Below are 23,658 nucleotides of genomic sequence, written 5' to 3' on the forward strand. Positions count from 1 at the left end.
CTTCGCCTTGAGCCCTGTGGAGGGGAATAAAACATTTTGGGATTGTATTGAATGTTTAGAATTGATTGGATGTGTAATAGTCTAGCTTTGGACTTCCTCCTGTATAATAGTTGGTATCAAGGATCAGAGTGGCGCAGTGGAAGCGTGGACGCTTCGCTTTTGATATGTAAATGTTGGAAATATTAAATTTCTATTTGAGATTTTATCTTGTATTTGTTTGAGGACTGTAGTGATCGACTGAGTCCCGGCGAGAGCTGGGCAGGCGGCCCGCCGAACCCTCTGGTTCGCCTTAGGAGGAGGTGGGGCCGTGACACTGACGCGGGTCCGGTGTGACTTGTGAAGCAATACACCGGTCATTGCCAGAGCTTAGAGATATACGTGGATTTGGACCTCGGTAATATATTGATTGGAGCAACAAATGCATCTTGATTGATCAAACAAGTAGGTCCGGATGGAGCAAACAACACTTCACCAAACTGGCACGCAATTGACGCTAATGCCAGTAGTTACCGAAAAGTACAAAAAGGATGATTAGCACATGGAGACGGATGAAATGTTTTGATAATCAATGAAACTATTTCAAAATTGACAAATTGGTAGAATCAGTAATGAAAGGGTCTTTGTCAAAAATTTTGAAGGAAAATGATATGAAATTGTTAAGAGATTGAGTAAGAAGCTATGATACCATGTTGGAAAAATTATTTGGGAGAAAAATATTTATTGAATTCATGGTCTATACAATAATATAATGCCTATATATATAGGCTACACAGAGTAAACCTTGACTAGTATTGTATAGGGTAATATTCTAATTATGATCCTAATTGATACTAACAATACTAGATAAGATCTTAATTGTGATTCTATTTGATATGATTCTAATTGATGCTAACAATCTAAGGTAAGATTCTAATTGTGATCCTAAATAATACAACAATATATTTATTTACATTAATAGTACACAACTTGAATTTTCACTGGAAATCAAAAGATCATACAAAATGTCATGGAAGAATTTTAGGTGATCATATAAGAAAACAACCAAGAAGTAGCACACTTTTACATCATCACGAATATTATCACATGTTTCTTTTGCTAGAAGTTTGGACAAGTTCAAGATTGCAATGATAGAAGAAATTCAACAAAATTAACCTTTACATTGCAAAAAATAGGGCGAAAAAGGAGTGGTGTCCATACTGAAAATTCAAAATGCATACACTAATGCAAAGAGTAAAGAAAATCATGAGAAAGCCAATGTGTGCTTCATAAGCATGGCAAAAAAAAGAGGAGGTCACTTTAAAAGAGTGGTCATTTTAGAGTGGGTTGTTGACCTAAGATGATTGAAACAAAATCACCCTATATAGAAGAATTCTAAGACAGCGGATCAGATAATGATCATGTTTCAGCGTTGGTTTGATTAGAGAAGTAAAATCTAATCCTAAAACCAATGAATTGCTTCCTTATGATGAATTAGTTGCTTTTATGAAAGAATGTTATAGGATATTCAAAGATGCATGTAAAAAAAATAAAGTTTCAATGGTTGAAAGGAAACATTTAAGGAAGAAAAAAATTAGTATTTTCATGAGTATGATGAATTGAAAAACAAGTATGATGTTATAATTGATAAGATTTTGATTTATAAAAAAAGTTTAAATTAAATAAATACTATAAAAAAATGTTGAATAATAAAAACTAGATGTTAAAAATTGATCACATACTTTTTGTAGAGAGAAACAAAATCAATTTTTTAAACAAAGAAAACCTAGAAATGTACTGTTTTTTTTAGTCTTTTTCTTGTTTTTACCCTCCCTTCTCTCCCCACACCCTTTCCACCTACCACACTATCAAGTAATTGGGTTATTCAAAATCTTAATCAGATTTAGGCAATTTTTGCTAAATTAAAATTTCCTTCTTTTCTAGTAATGATCAACCAAGTGGATTAGAAGACAAGAGCAATATTGATCAGAAACACAAGTATAAACAAGCAATGAGAATTTTATTAAACAGAAAAGTAAATTGGGGAATCAAACCAAGTGTCTACCAAGCTATCCTCAAACTTGAAGACCACACACTAGGAAGAGCAACTTCTCTTTGATGGAAGACGATCAACTAGATGTACAATGGAGGGAGCACTTCCTCCTTGCCCTAAGCCTCACTTAGTCAAGCTAAGAAGTTTTACAATCACTCAGAAAACCCTCAACAAAGCTACACTAAAGATCCTTTCAATCACAAAAGAAATGCTCACCAGAAATTCACACCACTTTAAAACAAATCTAGCTTTGGAGACTATTTTCTAGCTAAAATATCTCTTGAGATCTTGTAAACAAAGTGTGCAAAAGTCCTCCCTTCGTTCAGAACAGTTTGTTTTTAAAGGGGAACAGAAATGAGCTTCATTAAAGCTTCCAACGGATAGAAGGCAGATGAAGGGTCAGCTAGCCGTTGGGGCTTTCGGACGTCCGACGATCAAATCATCGTCCGAACCAATCGTCCGAAAATAGCCAAGTTGAAGTTCGGACGTCCGATGAGATTTTTGTCGTCCGACAGCACAGCGTCCGATCGTAGGCCGAGAGCTAGCAAGTTATCTTGGAATTTTTCGGACGTCCGATCTGGTTGATATGCGTCCGAGGTGTGCGTCCGATCCTTCCGGACGTCCGACAGTTTCCTTTCGGCCGTCCGACCTGATTGTCCTGTTTTTGCTTCTCATTTTGGTTGTCTTGCATTTCATGACATATTTGAACCTGATTCTTGGATAGACAGAAACACTTGTATTTGAAGGAGGTTAGATAAACATTTCAAAGTACCAAGAATGACCAACTAGACATACTTAAAAGACAGTATCTTTGATCGGAACAAAAAAATGACTAAATTCATTTATATTATTTCAATCTTGTTTGCCACATCCAAAGCATCGTAGACTGGAGTCAATCAAACATATGCTTTCCTTGTTCCATCAGGCCTGATCAATCTTGGTCAGTATAAACGAACTTTTGTGATCATCAAAACCAAGAATAACAGTATTTAAATCTTTGGCTTCCTCAATGGCAGTCACTTTACTCTCCCAATCCTTCGATAAGGCATTCAGAATTTTTCTGTTTTTCTCACCTAGAGAATAATCCTTCTCAAGCACTTCTAAATCCTTAATAAAATCATTGAATCTGCAATGCATCTTGTCAATGTTTTCATGAGGTTCCATCTTAAAAGATTCATACTTAGTGACCAGAATGGACTTCTTCTGTTCTCTCACGTTCTCACTTCCTTCATGAATTTCTCTAAGTTTATCCCAAATCTCTTTTGCAGATTTGCAACCCTTGACTCTAATAGATTCATTTGAATCTAAAGCACTATATAGTACATTCACCGCCTTGGCGTTTAGGGTGAGATGAGTTCTATCTTCAGCAGTTAGTTCACTTCTTGTTTTTGGTCTCGGCATGTTTGTATCTTCATCAGTAATAGAAGCATCATATGGACCTTCATTGACAATAAACCACAGCTCAATATCAATAGATTATAAGAAAATAATCATCATTTCCTTCCAACTCACATAATTTGATCCATTGAACATAGGAGGTCTAGTGATAGATTGTCCCTCAAAGAACATGGCATTATTGGTTGTCATTTTTACTCCAAAGCCGATTGAGCTTAATCTCTAGGAGACCAAACTCTGATACCAATTGTAAGGATCGAAAACAACCTAAGAGGGAGGGTGAATTAGGTGGTTTAAAAACTAAACAAGATGTGAGTCACTTTTTCTCGAATTTGCCCTCTTTTTCTAAAGAACCTCACAAAGGAACAATTAATGAATAAGCAGAAGTGACTGTGAGTAGAAGAAATAAGCAGTTTATGTTGCAAGACAGTAAGTAAAGAGATGGAATAGCAAACCAAGTTTCAAACTCGACTTGAGTTTGAATATCACTTTATATAGCAAGCTTCTTCAAATTGATCAACTTACAACCAATCTCTTGTATACAAAGGAAGGATCACTACCTCCTTGCCTCAAGTCTCACTTGATCAAGCAAGGAAGTTTTATAATCACTCAGATAACCCTCACAAAGCTACACTATTGAAAAAATTGAAACACACTTGAAAAGTTTATAGAAAATTACACAACTAAGAGTACAAATCTTCTTTTTAGAGCATTCACACGCTTGAATCACTCAAGATCTGATGTAGTCTTAATGTGCAAAAATGATTCTGAAGTGGTTGACTTTTTCTATTTATAAGGGACCAAAAAGTACTCCAATAAATGTTGTCAATGGATAGAAGGCAGTTGAAAAGTCAACTAGCCGTTGGTGGTGTCGGATGTCCGATAGGCAGGTTTTCCGCGTCCGATCGCAAGTAGTGAGTTCAAGAGATTTTCTTGAAATGTTTAGGACGTCCGGTGCTTCAATACTTTGCGTCCGAAGTGTCACACCGATTGTCGGACGTCCGGTACTCAGGTATTGTACATCCAAACGAAGTCAGTGAGTTTAGAGAGCTTGGTTCATTTTCTTCGGACGTCTGAGAGTGAGTTCCTTATGCGTCCGAAGTTACTCGAAGGTTGTCGGACGGCCGATGTAGACTTTTTATGCGTCCGACACATGTTTCAACATTTGTTAGCCAGTTTTGCTCCAAATCTGAAAGCATCTATTTTAGGGAATATGTCATCCATTTATTTTGTCATCATCAAAAGATACGGACTGAGATGGACAGAGGTTTTGGCAAGAAACTTGGAAGATGTTGGCTTAGCTCGAGAAAGAAGATTAAATTACTACCCACAAAAACATTGTGACCAAAACACTTGTGTCCGATAAGATACGGGCACGTCAGATTAACTGTTTACTAGTCCATGGATTATCGTGATTTTTCGAATTTTTTCTATTTTATCTGTTTTAATTAGTTATTGTTTGGCTTTAAACTAAATTGTTTATTTTAGTTATTTTTAGTTAATAAAATGGCCAATGTGTGTTAGCTTTAAGCTTCATGGACCATTAATTTCGTTGAATCCAATAGTTTAGTTATTAGATAAGTGAAATCAATCCAAGTCTAGTATGGATTTTGGTTTAGGTTAGAGTTTTACCCATATAAGGTTTTAAACTTCATTGTAACAGATGGTTGAGGGTTTATGACATTGAGCCTTTCAAAATTTCCCTAAACTTGAGTGGATTTTCTTCCTTAATTCCAAATCTTGATTTACTTTGCACATGTTCTTGAGTAAATGTCGTATCAATTTGGTGTTTACCCAAATTGTGGCCAACCTACCCAAATTCCATCCAAATTTCCTCCAAACCTATCTCCTTACAAATTGGGGTTTTCTTGTGGGATTACAGATTTCTCTCATCTTAGGAAAATTCATATCAATTAAAAACTATAAAAGTTAGTCACATGTACTATCTCAATATAAACTGTAGAAAATTTGAATTAGTATACAAATTGTAAGTTGTAGTAATCTATATGACTTTTTCCTTTAATTGTTCAAACCTCCTCCCAAACTTTAAACTAAAGGAATGAGGAGATTAGATAACATATATATTTTTTGTTTCTTGCTTTTTCCCTAGATGTTTGTCTAATGGAGAAGTATTTGATTTATTGGAACTTGTGTTAATTGGAAAAGTCTTTGGAATAAGTCAATATATTAGAAAACTAACAAACACTATTTTTTTATTTTTTGTCTTTCATACCTTTTACTTTTTTTTCAGAAATTTTAAGAATTAGTAGTTAAACCTAATCCCAAATTAACCTCAGAAGCCACGGTGGTAACTCCTGAGGCCAACCTGGGGACTTATCTACCCAATCCCCAAACCCCCTTAAAGCAATGTGGGACAACTGGAAAGTCAGTAGGGAAGCTGCTACTAGATGTTAACTAACACCCACAAACCCCAGAAACCTCCCCTGCGTCTTTTTCTTTTTTTCAGAAATTTTAAGAATTTTCATACCTTTTACTTGATCCTTGGTTTTCTCTTAAAAGTTAGATAATCACGTTTGTTTAATAAGAGCAAATAGGTTTGTACCCTCCCCCCCAAAAAAGTTAACGTAGGTTAGTTTCTTACTTTATTGGTGTTATATAAGGAACTAGTAATTTAAATATCTCTTCATTAATTGTAGGTAAATTATTTCTCAAATTGGTCGCTTAAATCTGTCTTTATTAATTGTAGGTGGGTGTGCTTTTACATGTTTGCCCTCCATTCGTCTAATTTTAGGGAGTGCAACTATTAAAATTTATTGAAAACCTTCAAAACCATAGTGGTAATTTTGATAAGTTAGAGGGAAGGAAGGGGGCAATTGCCTACTCTCACTTCAATATAGCTCCATCCCTATTCATTCTTATCGTTCTTCGACACCATAACTAAGAGCTAAGCCTCGAAGGATTTTCCTTATAGGAGGACTTCACGGGGATCCCATTATAGAAGAGTTTACCCCTCAATTGTGTCATTTCTTTCTTTACATGCATGTTTAGTGAGAGTTAAAAGTTGAGATGGCATTATGCTCAAATTTATTAGAATTTGTTTTGCCTATTTCTAGTTATGTTTTAGGTTAAATTTTTAGTATGTTTGAAGTTAAAATGGAAGAATTGAATTCCTTTATAAGAGATACTTTTCATACTAGTAGTGTTTCTTAACCAAAACATGCCAAAGTGTTGGTAAATATGTAAATTTGTGTTGTTTTTGTAGGTTTTGGTATCTTTTGAATTGATTCAAATCAAGAGGAGTTTGACAGCTTTGACATACCATGGTATTTTGGCAATATCTTAAGCTACAAGTATTAGATTATGATGATTCTTGAGCCATTTTGAAGAGAAGACATAGCTCTACAATTCTTGTGTAGACATTGAAATCCAATTCATTGATTTTCCTGATCAAAAAGCCGAAATACAATAGGGCAAAATTTCTATCGAAAGCTGAAATAGGACATCGACTAGTCAGGGGTATTTTGGTCCATTAATAGGCTACATAGCTTCAAATGAGATGATTCTTGATACATTGGAAATATAACTCAAAGAAAGACCTACAACTTTCATACTTTGTGAAAGAGCTAATTCGATTTCCATCATTAAGAAAACTGTAGTTGACATTGTTCCAAAAATATATCAAAGTTGATATTTGAGCAGAAAGTGTAAAACTGGAGAACATGAAGAACCATGAGGTGATCTACAAGATATATCTCGCGGATCCACCTCACAGATCCCTAAGAAGCTTCTGCAAGTTGATTCTGCAACTTGCACTCGCTTCACACTACTTTATGGAGCAACTTTTTTGATAAAATCTGGTTGAATCCAGCTAAACTTGAGTTGAAAATTTGAAGAACAACTTTATGACCACATTATGAGCACATTTTGTAATCCAAACACGTCTATAAATACCCCTTGTACTGTGACGGTCCCACCTTCTTCTAGGGCATACCCTAAAAGTTAACGGATCGACTGCCTGACTCTCGCCAGAGCTCACTCACTTACATTAAATTCAGAGGTAACATTTGATAAACCCTCTTTAACCTTACATATCTTACATTTACTTCAGAGATAACATTTTGATAAACCAAAACCAAACGCTCAAATCTTTTACAATACCAAGTTCAATACAAAAACTTCAACCGTAATATGATACTAAAGGATTTACAATCACAAAAGTCTTCACGTTAACTCCCTAAGATCCCTTGTTCATTCTCCGACCACCAACTCCTATAAGGAAAACCTACTAAATGGTTGAGCTAAAGCTCAGTGAGGTTTGCCGAGCAAGTAACATTCAATAAACACTTAAACCAGTAAAATTAAGCAAGTAGTGAACATTTCACTGTATAGTCATTTTCAAAAGGATACAAACTCCTCCTGGGAGTCATTTCAATATCATTGCACATTCATTTCAATGTCATGGTACATTCATTTCAATATCATTGCACACTCTGCCAAAATCACCTCCTTATGCCCTCCGAAACAATAAACAATCCCCTACATTCAATAATCAGTTCAATAATCTTCCAACTTCAGGATAATACTCGAGTATACCAAACACTTATCCAAATCTTTAGTCCTATCCGACTGAGCCCTTTGCTGGCTCGAATAGTCCGTTGAACAGAGGGTTTTGGGGCCCAGTTCAGCCGATGTGGTAAAGTACACATACAGCTTACATTCATGCACACTTACATTAATATTTGGTCAATGATCAACCTTCAAACTCAACTAAATCGAGTGCGATAAAGTACACCCCCGACTTAGAAGACGAGGGACAATTGAAATACACTTTACAATGAATCACTAGCAATATTCCATAATAAGCACATTTATCACATAATTTCACTTAAGTAAACATAAACAGTTAAACACACAAATCTGGAAACACTCACCCAATTCCAAATAAATTACTCTCAAGCCTCGGGTTTGCTTCCTGGCTCACAGCTACCCCCTGAGACAAGTTTATAACTCTAAAGTGAATATTCAATTCATAAATGACCACTTATCATTTATTACCTTATGATTTAAAATATTAAAGTCAAGTTTTGGCTTTAAAATACAAGATATAACATATTCAATACCTATCTTACATTTCACCTCAAAACTTATCAACTTTATCAATTAAACTAACCGAACTCTAGGCTATTTGTAATTTAGATTTTATTCCCTTACATCAGCCCCTCAAGTTCTAAGGTCTTTAAAATTTTTGTAAAGACAAGAGTAAGTAGTTAAAAGCCATTGTATGTATATAGTTATAATATGTGAGGACTTGCAAATTCCTTACATATTTCTTGAAAATTTCCTTTTATTTGAAAATTATTATTCTATACCATATTGCTACTTAATCACCCTAGAAAAAGTGCCAATGATCATAGGAAATTAGGGTTTTCCTTTCCGATTTCAATTCGAAGTGAAATAGGATTTTTCGTGTATCCGTCGTGTAATTATCCGGCACGGAGCGAGGATCAAATTTGGTGCTTAAGAGTGACTTTTGGGTGAGAAATAATATGTGATTAGAAGAAATGATAAAAAGTTAGTGAATAGGAAGTAAAAACCCTAGTACGTGTGATTTAAGGAAAAACGGTGCGAACCGACGTGAACCGTGCACTACCGATTGAACACACCGCTTGACCACCACTTTCTTACCATACAAGCTCATTAATATTTGAGCAAAATATCTCCTTATTTCTAGCTGGCTTTGACCGAAATTTAGGGCTAAAAATGCAAGGAAAGAAAAAGAAATTTTTGTTGGCTTTGGTGGTGACAAGTGTCACACCCCTATGGCTCCTTGACCAAGCTAAGTCCAACCTTCTTATCATCTTGTTGGCTTCAATTTCCCTTCATTTTTCTGCTGCTTGGCCGAGACAAAGAGAGGAGAAAGAGAGAGCAAGAAACAAACTTCCTTCATCTTGAGTTGAGCCATCCAAGTGAGGAACAAAATTCTAAACCGATTAAAGTGTGAGTTGTGAACTTGGGAAGCTAGGAGAAACGAAAATTCCAAGAGGAGGTGAAGTATTATTCTTGCAAGCTTCATTTGTTGAGGTATAAGGTCTACCCATGGATTTGGTTCTTTTATTTTGGTTTAAGTTGTTATATAATTCATGTTTTGGTTAGATTAGTAGTGATACAAGTTGTTGTGATGATTTTAAAGGTGATATATGTAAGTTAGGGTTTGATGATTTCTGCCTATACTTGCTATATGGATGATATATGTTGTATCTAAGCTTATATAGGAGGTTGTGGTGGTGGATTGAGGCAAGAAATCAAGAAAGTTTCCATTGAATCCCAAAATTCCAGATTTCTGGAAAATTATAGCCCTATTCTGTCCGGTTTTATTGCATCATGTTAGAGTCCGAATTAGGCTTATAATAAAACATGAAAGTTGTATAGAATGATATTTATAGGTTTCTACAAAATTTCAGCCAGATCGGAGCAACGTAGCCTGTGAAAAGACCAAAATACCCTCGCTGCCCTAGGATGTTTCCAGTGATCCGTTTTAGACAGTTCATCTAGTTGACCGTATCTATTCACTATGATCCGTGCTGATTTAGCCATTTTCCAAAACATGAAAGTTTTAGTACTCTGTCTTAGGTTTCCAACGCCTCCAAGAACACCTTAAACGGACTTTGGTAACCTGAGATATGACCATTTAAATGTAGTACAGTTACTTAGCCGATTAGTTGAAACCTGGTTTTGTGACTGGGAATTTGATTAGGTTACACTGGAAATTAGACCAAGTGATCTTCATAAAAGATGTAGGACATCGTCTTAGCTTCGAAATGGTATAAGTTTCACACCAATCCGATAAGCGTAGCCTCGGATGTGTCCTTTCCGTAAAACCCTATCAAATCTGTCTTTTACTAAAGCTCATTTCCGCACTTATTGTTCACTTGAATTTTTGTACTTATATGACTTTAAGCCTATGGAATGGCTATTGAAATGAGATGATATTGAGTGTAACTTTGGGATTGATAGAGGAAAACAATGAAGCCATAAATGGCTGAAAAAATAGGTAAATACAAAGGGCGTGCTGCCCAAATTTTCGCTCGAGGGCTAAGTTTCTATTTGAACTTGTATACTTTTGTTTGGCCAATACCATGACCGGCTTTCCATTTTAAAACATGATACCTCTTTAGTTTAACACTTCAAATGCTACTTACTCTTTCCCAAAATATAGAGGTATAATTTAGGGTTTTCTCGGCCACAAGTGAACCACTTTTAAGTGAGGTTTTAAGTGTGAACGTAAGGTAGTATTGTCCTCCTTTTCACATGATTTTATCATGACATTTAATCTATACTAGCTGCTTGGGTATGAGGTGATTTTAAACTATCTAAACGATTCCGAAAACAATATTTTTAGCCTATCTCGTTGGAGTCCAAGTTGTCTTTGGTCCAAGTGTTTTCCGCCGGACATTTTATAACCCGCTTGAGTTAGTTTTGTGTTTGGTTTATGAAACCCTAGTTATTTTCGTCCTCCGATCCAAATATCCCCTTTTCACTATAAAGGCGTCTTTATACGTTTTACTTATCATTTGCCGGTTTTTCTTTGATTTCACTTACTTGTTTGTGCTAGATAGACTGTAATATTCTTTCTCATTTACTCTTAGGTTTTCTCGGTAACTGAGGTAATATCTGGAAGGATATTTGCATGTTGTTTTACGTAAATAGGTGAGTGTTCCTTGTTTGTTATATTTCCTTGACTTGTTGGCTTGTTATTATTGATTGATAATGTGTTAAGTGCTTTCAATGATTGTTAAAACGAGTTTTCTAGGCGAGTGTGTACTTTATCTCACTCGACCTAAATAAATGTGAAATTTTCAATGATTAATGATTAAATGCTAGTTGCGCATGAATGTAAGCCGTTTGGCTGAACTGGGCCCTGCCCTTCGTTACCGATCGACTCGAGCCAAAAGCGGACTCGGTCGGGCGATATGGTGATCCTGGGTGTGAACGTTTGGTATACTCGAGTATTACCTTGAAGTCTGGTGGAGCCCGGCCAATGTCTGGGAAGGGGGTGAATGAAATGAATGAACGAACGAGGGTTTTACTTACAAAAATGCATTTTCAAGTGAATGGAGGAATAAGGGGAATGTCAGGAGAACGAATGAACGAACGAACAAATGGCTCCTTGTGAGCTTGTATCCTTTTAATGTATGTGTTATTATCGTTTTCCATTGTAAATGTTACTTGAATTATTGAAATTCTATATTTAATGTTTTGGATGGATTGCTGCTTATGTGTTCGGAACCTCACTGAGCTTTTAACTCATCCCTTTAGTTTTGTTTTCCTTAACAGGGGAAGACGAGCAAGGACGAGAGCTCTGTATAGACTAGCTTGGTCTAGTTCTTTGGTTTTGTAATGGTTCTCGCCCTAGTGCTTGGCACGGGCTGGTTGTATGGTGAATTGAGAACCTCTGTATATTCGACGGTTGTACTTCCTTCTGAGATAACAATGTATATAATTTTGTTTTAAGTTTTGGATCCTTGTTTTGCTCTTTCTTGTGGTTTTATTTCTGATTTGCTTGAGTGAACGACTGAGTCCCGGCGAGAGCTGGGCAGACGGTCCGCCGAACCCTTTGGTTCGCCTTAGGGGGAGGTGGGGCTGTCACATAATAAGTTACCTTAGAGTTTCCAAAACATCATAGAAGGCTTACTTAACTACCATTTCATCTAAAATTCGGCATGTATGTTAGAGTTAATATGTTAGAAGGTGTTTGAATTATAAAATTAAGATTCTGCAATCAAATTCAATAGCGAAAACTAGAATATTTCCATCATTCTCCTTCGGTCAGTTTTAGCAGAATCGTTTAACTGTTTCCTGCAAAACTCATTCCAAAGTTAACAACTTTGTTTTAAATTCCCAGATAGAATCAGTGTTTGAACATATAACCTGAATTCTTGAATGAAAATGGCTCCATATTCTCAATTGGTAAGCTACATATCCAGTTTTTCCCTCTCGGATGAAGTTGGCCGAGTTTCATCTTAGCTAAGAACTTATTTTCTTTGCTAAATTCACATGCAGCTCATGTATTATTCCAGTTATACAGAATAAGCAGGAGATTAGTACAGGTTCTTACCCTTTTCTCCCTAAAATCCGTTAACGACAGGCTGCTCTAACTCCCTGCTTCAATTCCTTCAGGTCCTAGCTCCAGCTTCTCTCATTTTCCTTGCAGTACTCTTTCTTGCTTTTGGTTAGTTAGTGATGAAGCTGGCCAAGCTTTCTCTCCCACTCTCACACTCAATTCTACACTCTCATTTCTATTCTAGAAAGGAAGGAAGAAAGAAAGACAATTGTCTAGTTCGTTGCTCTCTACTGCAGTCGGTGAATTGATATGGCCAACAAATTTTTCTTCTTATACTCATTTAGTTCTCTACTTAGAAGACTTAAGGATCAGAAGAAAGTTATGCTACTCAATGGTCAATGTTTCCAGTCGGTGGTACACTCTTCTAAGCTGCTCCTACTCAAACCAAACTCCAATGTTTTTTTCTCTCGGTTTCTGCTCAAAAAAAAATCCTGATGGCTTATTTTTGTTGGCCGTATGGTAGTTCAACCCAGCTCAAGGTTGGTTTGGTAAAGAGGGGAACTGAGGTTTGTTCTCAGCCACCGCCCAAATTTTTAGCAAATAGTTTTCTCTTTTTCCTCTCGGTCACCGTTTGGATTTAACAGACCATTGGCTGTGGATTTTTCTTTGGTTTCTCTCAATCACCGCCCAAGTTTTGTTGAGCATTTGGTTGCCTAAGTCCTCGGTTGTCCAGGAACTAAAGTTCTCTTTTGGGCTTGCATGGTGAATTGTCTAACCTTTAGGGTTAAATTGGTCCTTTGGTTTTAGCTTATTTTCCTACTAAGGGTCCATAATTTTATTATCTAACTCATTGATTCCAAATTTTATTTGTTCTAATTTGTATACACCCTGAAAATTTTTATTCCATTCTAGGATATTTATAAATTCTTAATTTTTATAGGAATTCAATTAAGCATTTAATTTAACCATTTATTTGTTATATATATATATATATTTCCAATATTAATGCAATTATAAGAAAATAATACAAAACATACACATAATTTTCTCGAGTTCTCACATCCTTCCCGCCTTAAAAAAAATTTCGTTCTCGAAATTCGTACCTTTAATCATAAAAAGTTCCGGGTATTCTTTTTGCATTTTATCTTCCAGTTCCTGGGTTGCTTCCTCCAATCGCTGGTGTTTCCACAGGACTTTAACAAGAGGTATCTGCCTATTTCTTAATAATTTCACCTCTTGATCCAAAATTTTCACGGGTTGCTCCGAGTAGGTCAGTGACTCATTGATCTCAATTTCTTCGGGTTGTAACACATGGGTCGGGTCTGGATGATATTTCTTTAATAATGAGACGTGAAAAACGTCATATATTTTGAACAAATTCGCATGCAGCTCCAGTTGATATGCTACTTTCCCTATCCATCGAAGAATTTTAAAAGGTCCTACATATATAGGTTTAAGGTTCTTTCTTTTTCCAAACTCTAAACCTTTTAGTGAAGTAACCTTGAGATATATCTTATCGCCCACTTTGAATTCCAAATTCTTTCTCCAGTTATTAGCATAACTTTTCCGTCTACTTTGAGCTGCCTGAATTCTTTGGCGAATTATTTTCACTTTCTCATACGCCTGTTCAACCCACGGTACCTTTTCAGGAGCCAACACCTTCCTCTCCCCCACTTCATCCCAATAAATTGGTGATCGACACTTCCTTCCATAAAGAGTTTCATATGGAGTCATTCGTATGGAAGAATAATAACAGTTATTATAGGCAAATTCAACTAAAGTCAAGTGTTGATCCCAACTACCCCCGAAATCCATTACACACGCCCTTAACATATCTTCCAAAGTCTCGATAGTCCTTTCTGATTGTCCATCGGTTTGAGGATGGTAAGTGGTACTAAGACTTAACTTAGTACCCAACGCCTCTTGCATTTGTTTCCAAAATCGTGACACAAACCGAGGATCCCTATCCGACACTATACTTATGGGTACCGTGTGCAGTCTAATAATTTCATCCAAATACAATTTGGCCAACTTCTCAAGAGAGTATTTCATATTTATTGGTAAGAAATGAGCTGATTTAGTCAAACGATCCACTATTACCCATATCGCGTCATAACCCCTTGGGGACCGTGGTAATCCCGACACGAAGTCCATTGTAATATTTTTCCATTTCCACTCAGGGATTTCTAGAGATTGCAACAATCCCGATGGCTTCTGGTGTTCAACTTTAACTTGTTGACAATTGATACAAGTTTGAACAAATTGAGCGATCTCTTTCTTCATAATATCTCAATAGTACAACTTTTTCAAATCCTGTTACATCTTGTTGCTATCGAGATGTACGGTGTATTTAGAACGGTGTGCCTCTTCTAGGATTTCCCTCCTTAACTCTTCATTTCTTAGCACAACTATCCAATCTCGAAACTTCAATATCCCCTCAAATCCCATTTTATATTCCATCATTTCTTCTTTCTTTCCCTTTCCATCCACTTTTGTACCATGGGGTCATTTCTCTGTGCTTCTTTAATACGTTCCAACAACGAAGATTTCACTACAATTCCTCCGAAAATCACCTTTTGTTGCTCTAATTAAGGGTCCATTCCCCCACCTTCTCCAACAAACTCCAATCTTTAATCATTAATCCTGCTATCTGAACCTTCCTACTTAGAGCACCAGTTACTGTAGACACCAAAATTTTAAATTATTTTTATTTTATTTTAGTGATAATTATTATCTATTTTTTATTTTATCAATCTCATGGTTTTATTTTTAGATTTTTAGCATTTTAGATACCAAATCCTTTTAATTTAGCATTATTATTTTTATTTTTATTGATTAAATATATTTATTATTCATTTCTTGCTTATTAGTCTCTTAATTTTTATTTTTAAGACGTTTTTAGTATTAAATTTCAGAAAAAAGAAAATTTCCACAAAAAGTTGTTTACAAAAAAATAATAATATATAAAAATATAATAAGGAAAATGTGTGAATATGTGTAAGCTTGCATGTGGGACAAATGTCCCTTTGTGTCTTTGACAACACAATACCTAGAAGGTGAGGTGTTGGGACACTTGTTTGGTTTAGATAATTTTGGAAAAAATCAAACAAAAAAACAGAGAAAAAAAGAAAAAAAAAAGGGGAGCTTTGAAGTCCTGAGGGCGGAGGAACAAAAACAAGAGAGGGGCCAGAGAAAAAGGCATTGTCGGCTGGGGAGAGGAAAACAAGGGACTCTGGTGACGGCGGAAGGCAAGATAAAAAGAAAAGAAGAGGTGACGGTGAAGAAGTGACGGCTGAAAAAATTGGAGGAGAGCAGATAAAGAGTGTGTGACGGCTGAGAGGAAGATAGAGAGAACCGAGAGAGAGCTCTCGGCTAAGGAAGCAAGGAAACTGGAAAAAAAAAAAACAAGGGAGATTGGGGAGGCAGCGAGAGGAACCAGAAAAAAAAAAGCAAAGGAAAACAGGGAAAAGGGGCGGCGGCCAGGAAGAACTGAAAAACAGGAGGAAGAAAGAAAAGCTACGGGCAGGCTGGGAAGAAAGGCAAGCGAAGAAAAAGGGAGGAGCTTGGGGAAATTGGGAAGTTTTCGGGTAGAGTGAGGAACCTTGAGTGAGAGCTAGACAAGAAAAAGGAAACTCTGGGACGAAACAAAAGAAAAATAGAAGAGAAAGGCTTCGGCAATAAACCAGAGCCAAGGAAAAGCAGAGGAGCAAAACTGTGAAAAAACAGAGCAAGGAAGGTTCATCTGAAGAGCTGCCGGAGCCGCCGCCGCTCATAGCCGCCACCATCTCACCGGAATCGTCCATTACTACCTACAAAGCTTCACCGAGAGAACACCGTGAGTTGCTCTTTTCCTTTACATTTCAGTATTTCTTTCAAAGCATGTCTGCCGTGAGTTGCTATGGCAAATTTTCATGTCGATTGTTCATGATTTTAAGAACATACATGGTTTATGTGTTGATTGGGCTAAATTTTTTGGATTTCTGATAATTTTGGGGCCGATTGTAGTCTCAATGGAGCAAAGAATTGATGAAATTTTTAATGCCCCTAACCTGTTCGATGAAATGCCTGAGTGAAAATTCTAATTGAAAGATGATTTGTCTGCATTTTTGAGTGTGAAGAAACCGAATAGACAGCAAGTTCAATGTTTTGTCAAAACATGGTAGCTGATTTTCATGGTAGCGAGAGATGGGTTTTGTCAATAGATGTGGGCTGTTTCGAAAATCTTGGGGCATTGGTAGAGGCTAGTTTCATCAAAAGTTGCTTAAGCAAATATGTGAGATTCAGTCACGTTTTCAGAGGGAAATAGAGCTGAGCCTCATGAGTAAGACGAACTGGGCTGGGAAATGTTTATGAATTTACAATTTGCCCCCTGCCCTTTGGTGAAATCCCATTAAAGCCTGCATAACTTCTAGATCTTGTTCAATTAAGTCATGATTTAAACATAAATTGACCCCTGGACTTAGTTCTCTTCATGTTTTGTACATTTTGACCTTTAATCCTTGGCTATTTGTGCTACGGTTCACATAATTTAGTTTTCTTTCAATCGGGTCCCTGCTACAATTGCAAATTAGTCCCTGAACTTTATCTTTCCTTCAATTTTTGCCCCGAAGTTTTGGAAATCATGATTAGGCCCTAAAAACTTTTTGGTATTTGCAATTTGGTCCTTGGCATCTTTAATTTCGCAACTTCATTGCTTGTTTGCTTCAATTAACCACCATGCTTTGTTTAAATTGCACTTAATTCATAATTTTAAGGGTTTTATGACCAATTGAGCTTGTGTTTGCATATTTTCTTAATTAAAGTGATACCTTGGCCTTTTCTTTGTTTTTGGAGGGTAAATAAGAAAATTTCACTCCATTAGGGCCCCGACTCAAGGGAGGTACACCCTAACCATTATTCCTCATTTTATTTGATCCTACGTGCCCTATGTGACTTTATGTGTTTAACTGCATGCCTATTGAAAGTGTTTTATATTTATTATTTTATTTACTTATTTATTGTCTTTAGTTTTGTATATTTATTTTAGTTCAATTTTGATCATTTGAAAGGCAATTGAATGTCAAATTTGAAAAAATTAGGTATTTATTTTAATTATTTATTTCATTTCCCCCTTTTAGATTGTAGTAGGGCCCCCCTAATGTAATAGTTAGGGCTTGTTTGCCTTGTGTGATTTGCATGTTTATACCTATGTGTTTAATTGCTTTCCCTAGGTTTCTGCATCTAGATAAGCATGCTTATGTGCTATGTGCTATGTGAAAATATGTGCCTTGCATGTCTATTTGCTTTTAGCATTATATCTGATTATGTGAATGGAATGCACGTTACCGTGGCTAGTCCAATGCTAGTCATGGTCTTCCCCCCGAGCTCTTATATTGCCCAATGCTTCTAAGAGAACGTTAGTTAATGGGCTAGTCCAATGCTAGACCTAATAAGGCTGTCCCCCTTTCGCTAGTGTCATATCTGCATGCCTCACTACAACTTCATGCATATTTTCATTTTAGTATTTCTCATTTCTGCATGCTCCTCTCACCTTTCTCTTACACATTTAGGGTTGCATTCTCATTTTTTAGACTAGCTCATTTGCTTGCATAGGTTAGGGAGTCACTCTTCTGGTAAGGGAAACGGACGAGTATGGCTACACATAGCCTTAGCACGCTCGTTTCTTTCCAACTAAAAGGCAAATCAAAAGTCACGATTTAGGGTCTCCCCGTACCCGTCTTGCTTGCATTCCTCTAGGGTTCATGCATTTCCAAGGCACATTACCATTTGCATACTCTCACTTTACACACTATCATTTGTTCACGTTTTCACCTCACACACTCTCATCTTATACATTCTCACTCTTCACACTATCACTTTACGCTCTCTCACATCTGCACATTTACACTTTACATACTCATTTGCACACCTGCACTTTACACGTGCACTTTTACATACTCATTTGCACCCTTGCACTTTACACACCCATTTGCACACTTGCACTTTGCACATTTGCACCTGGCACTCGTTTCTACACTCAAAGACATTTTTCGCACACACTCATTTTTCCTCATTATTACTCGAGCATTCATTTGCATTTATTCGTGATCTCTTTGAGGGTTCACCATTGGCTATCACAATTCATGTGATTAGGACCAATCGAGCCTCTAAAGAGACATTTTATCCTTTTTAAACCACTCATTAGATTTAGATTTGCATTCATGTTAGACGCATCCAAAATGCAATACATCTTTTAGGTAGAAATAAGAAAATTGTCACTAAATCACGCAACTAGCTTAGGCTAGGGTAAAAGGGTGCCTTAGACTTTGTTTTTGCCTTCCCTTTCATCAACCGTGACCCCCGAACTCGTCTCTTTGATTTTCGTAGACTATGAGTCATCTAAAAAGGTTTTTGCTTCATTTTTTCAAAAACTACTTTTTGGGTGATTTGGTATACCCTAACTCAATACCAAGTGGCGACTCCTACTTTTATGTTTAAAAACCTTTTTAGATTATCATTTTGGCCAAACCGTCGCATTTAAAAAGTCCCATGGCCTTTCCCTTTATTTCTCACATTCACACATTTCACACATTTCATGCACACTAAACATTATGACTTCAAATAACCTTTACTTTCATTTTTCTCAAAAAATGGGGCGCGACAGCTACTACATTCGCCTTCCCTGGATGATACTTAATGGTACAGTCATAATCTTCTAAAAATTCCATTCACCTCCGCTGCCTCAAATTCATCTCCTTTTGAGAGAATAAATATATTAAACTCTTATGATCAGTATAAACTTCAAAAGTTATCCTATATAAATAATGTCTCCACTTCTTTAAGCAAAAACAATGGCAGCCAATTCTAAATCGTGGGTCGGGTAATTTTGTTCATGGGGCTTTAATTTTCGAGAGGCGTATGCAATTACTCCCCCATTTTGCATTAACACATATCCCAACCCTTCCTTCGATGCATCCGTATATACTACAAATCCATCCTTTCCATTTGGCAATGTCAAAACTGGGGCCATAGTCAACCGCTTTTTGAATTCCTGGAAACTAGCTTCACACTTAGCATCCCAAATGAATTTGCCATGTTTCTTAGTCAAATTAGTTAAGGGTTCGGCAATTTTAGAAAAATATTTTATGAACCTTCGGTAATATTCCGCTAAATCCAAGAAACTCCGTACTTATGTGGGACACTCCGGTTGTTTCCATTCAATAACAGCTTCCACCTTGGCCGGATCTACAGCGTTTCCTTCCTTCAAAATTATATGTCCCAAAAAAGACACTTTCTCCAACCAGAACTCACATTTGCTAAACTTAGCATACAATTGGTGCTCTCTCAATGCCTGTAACATTATTCTCAGATATTACTCATGTTCTTCTCAAGTTTTAGAATATATCAGAATATCATTAATAAATATTACTACAAATTGGTCCATATATGGTCTAAATACTCGATGCATCAGATTCATAAATGTTGTCAGGGCATTAGTCAATCCAAAAGACATCACCAAAAATTCATAATGCCCATAGCGGGTATTAAAAGTAGTGTTTGGTACATCTTCCCTTCTTATATTTAACTGATAATACCCCTGCCTGAGGTCTATCTTAGAATATACCATTGCACCTTGTAATTGATCAAACAACTCATCAATATTGGGTAGAAGGTATTTATTCTTAATAGTGGCATTATTTAGATCTCGATAATCTATACACAATTTCAAACTCCCATCCTTTTTCTTCACAAATAAAACTGGGGCTCCTCATGGAGATTCACTCAATTGTATAAAACCCCTCTCTAACAAATCTTGTAATTGTATTTTTAGTTCCTTAAGTTTAGGTGGGGCCATTCTATAAGGAGTTTTAGAGATGGGAATTGTTCCAGGCAATAATTTAATTTTGAACTCCACCTCTCTCTCAGGAGGTACAGATGTTAACTCCTCAGGAAACATATCCAAATAATCTTTCACTACCGGCACTTCCTCAATCTTTACCTTGTCTTTTTTAGTGTTAATCAAATAGGCCAAATATCCCTGTGCTCCTTTATACAATAATTTTCTAGCTTGTATTCCTGAAATTAGAGCAGAGTACGCTTTAGGTGGGGCCATTCTATAAGGAGTTTTAGAGATGGGAATTGTTCCAGGCAATAATTTAATTTTGAACTCCACCTCTCTCTCAGGAGGTACAGATGTTAACTCCTCAGGAAACATATCCAAATAATCTTTCACTACCGGCACTTCCTCAATTTTTACCTTGTCTTTTTTAGTGTTAATCAAATAGGCCAAATATCCCTGTGCTCCTTTATACAATAATTTTCTAGCTTGTATTCCTGAAATAAGAGCAGAGGATGCCAATTTTCCTTTTACAAACGTAGGATTGGTTCTCCCGGTATACGAAATTCTACTACCTTGATTCTACAGTTCAATTGGGTATTATACCGAGCTAAACAATCCATGCCTATGATGACGTCATATCCCCAAATAGGCAAGGCTATTAGATCTACAACAAATTTCCTTTCTCCAACCCAAAATTCACAATCCTTATAAACCATATTAGTTATCAAAGTATGTTCACCAGTTGGCGTTTTAACCTCCAAATCATATGATAACTTGGTTGGTTTCATATCAATGCCACACATAAATTCAGGCTTCACAAAAGAATGGGTTGCACCAGGGTCAATTAAAGTTCGAGCAAATCGATGGAAGACAAGAAGCGTACCTTCCACCACTTTCGTTGTCTCAGAGGCCTGTTACCGATCTAATGCATAAACCCTGGCCGTTACCCTGGATCTGCTACCTCTCTCGTTGGCAGGTACCCTTGGCTTGCTACCTCTCTCGTTGGCCGATCTACGGGTATTCTAATTTGACGATTGAACGCTTATCTCCTTCTGGCCCCTCTTCAGACAACTATTGACCTGGTGGTTAGTGCTACCGCATACTAAACATTTTTTACCCTTTACCCAGCAATCATTTTCGGTATGATTCGCCTTCCCACAGTATTACATACTGAACGAGGTGTCGTCACTTGACTTCCTCGAGATAAACCCCCATATTGTCCCTTCCCCAACTGAGCTCCTCTAGCCGGGACTCCTTCAAATTTCCTTTGGGGTAGGAGTGGAAGTGGGGCAAGTCTTATTCCACCCACTCCTCTACCAGCTTTAGGAAGTGGTGCATTCTCTCTAGATTTTTCAGAATTATTGTTAGGTATACTCCTCTTCCAAGCTTGAAAAGCTTTCAATTGAAATTTAGCATTTTCTATCCTCTGAGCTCTCTCAAGGACCTTACCAAAAGTGCTTATTGGTGCAGCAACTAAGGCTTCCTGTATCTCCAAATTCAACCCCTGTATGAATCGCCTTTTCCGTTTTGGCTCTGTGATAACCAATTGAGGGACAAATTTTGATAATTTAGTAAACTGAGTCTCGTACTCAGCTACACTCATCGTCCCTTGCCGAAGCCTTATAAACTCATCCTCCCTCTTTACCTGGATTATCGGAGGAATATATTTTTTATTAAATTCTCTGGTAAAGTTCATCCGAGTCCAAGGTACTCTCTTCCTCTCCCATTTGGCTCGAATAACATTCCACCAGGATTGAACCGCCCCCTCGAATTGGAATACTGCGAATGTTACCTGTCTCTCCTCCGAGTATTTCAAAGCATCAAATATGTTAACCATATTTTCCAGCCAATTTTCAGCTATCTCCGAGTCACAACCACCAGAGAATTTGTGATGCCGCCACTTCTCCCAAGGGCGAACCCAAGGATATCCGCGGAATGCCTGCCCAACTCTCGCCAGGACTCGATACAAGTCAAATTTAAACTTAAAGGTACACAACCAAATATAAAAGTCAGAATAAGGGGAAGTCTCTCCCTTAAATAAACTTTCAAGTCTTACACCACAAATTCTCAAAATTACGTCAACCTTCCCAAAATACAACTACTATGAGTCAACTAGTCAATTACATCCCAAAATTCTAATCAAAAGTAAACAAGTCGGCTTTCCCCAAAATTCTTTCCATTCCGAGCTCCTATTAAGGAAGAACAAACTAATGGGGTGAGCTGACGCTCAGTGAAACCAAGAAAACATGCAAACACATAGTTCACATAACCATGGCATTTGTACGAGAATTAAAACAAGAAAGTTCAAATAATTCACAATTAATAATAACACACATTCAACAAGGATGCAGGAGCTCTTAGGAGCTAGATTCCACTCGCTTCGCCAAGACTCGATCAAATACTTTCCCGTGATGACACTCCGTCAACCGGGTAGGTATTAAGTCCGTAGAACTCCACTTACTCTTCTCTCCTGTTCCCCGTTACACACCCTGCTCCAAACCCACACCTCTTTTATAAAAGACACTACTCCACGAGTATGCCAAGCGAGATCTCTTAATAGGCCAAGCTTTTAATTATCTCATGGTTCACCGAGCTTCTCGACCAAGCCCATGCTAGCTCGAGTCACAAGGTCGGCCAATTGAGATTTGGGCGTCCCCCAATTACAATTATAAGTCGATGAGGTTCACTCCAATCGATATTTAATCAACCATATACAATTCAATTATGAGCAATTCAATCATATAACCAATTAAAAGAGAATGAGTACGATAAAGTACACACTCGACTCGACAGTTCTAAACCATTTAATCAATGAGAAGCAATTGAAGTAATTTCAATAATTCATGCACTTGACACTCACCAATTCAAAATAAGTGAGTAAGTGCAAATAAGATCTTTAGTGGTTGGCTCCGAGATTCTCTTCATGATCCTCTTGAGCGTTTGAAGGAATAATAATTAACTATCACTCACAATTACTTACAACCCCTTGCCAAACAAGGAAGAATGTATAAAGGCGTAATACAAAGACAATGTCTTAAAAGAGCTTTAATATCTCGAAAATCGAGATTCAAAAGTGAGGATTTAAAGTCACAAGAGAAACTTGCATCCTCCATGAAAATAAGTTTAAAACGGGCGATCAATATCGAAAGACGATGAAAAGTTCTCAAAACTCATTTCCCAAGAAATCATGAATTTTCAGCTTTGCGCGATAAACTTGGTAAAATCAGATTTTGAGTTTGGTACGTCCCAAAAATGGAAAAATTAATATCGTTGGAAACTAGATTCAAAGTACTAAAAGTTCCTAGAAGACACTCTTTCAAGATTCTAAATAGAAAGCATTCATTTTTCAGCTCAAAGTCGCTGATTCAAGAAGGTAAGACAGAACCAGTCTTG

The 23,658-nt window shown here is 36.9% G+C and overlaps 1 protein-coding gene across 1 annotated transcript; it reads right to left on the reverse strand.

Moving 5' to 3' along the window:
- Window positions 1-20,193: 20,193 nt before the first annotated feature.
- Window positions 20,194-22,102, reverse strand: LOC140036292 (uncharacterized). Its single transcript, XM_072077649.1, has 3 exons — window positions 22,058-22,102; window positions 21,437-21,910; window positions 20,194-20,844 (listed from the first exon to the last, which is right to left on the reverse strand). The coding sequence occupies exons 1-3, from the start codon at window positions 22,100-22,102 to the stop codon at window positions 20,194-20,196; spliced, it is 1,170 nt and encodes a 389-aa protein (XP_071933750.1).
- Window positions 22,103-23,658: the final 1,556 nt, after the last annotated feature.

This window comes from Coffea arabica, chromosome 2e, assembly GCF_036785885.1.
Source record: "Coffea arabica cultivar ET-39 chromosome 2e, Coffea Arabica ET-39 HiFi, whole genome shotgun sequence".
NCBI lineage: Eukaryota > Viridiplantae > Streptophyta > Magnoliopsida > Gentianales > Rubiaceae > Coffea > Coffea arabica.

Excerpts from the sequence above, each read along its gene's own strand:
- LOC140036292 (XM_072077649.1), bottom strand. The coding sequence starts at position 22,102 with ATGGTTAACATATTTGATGCTTTGAAATACTCGGAGGAGAGACAG. Across the intron at positions 21,911-22,057 it reads AATACTCGGAGGAGAGACAG|GTAAAGAGGGAGGATGAGTT; the intron begins GTAACATTCGCA and ends CCGATAATCCAG. Across the intron at positions 20,845-21,436 it reads AAGTGACGACACCTCGTTCA|AATCAAGGTAGTAGAATTTC; the intron begins GTATGTAATACT and ends ATTGAACTGTAG.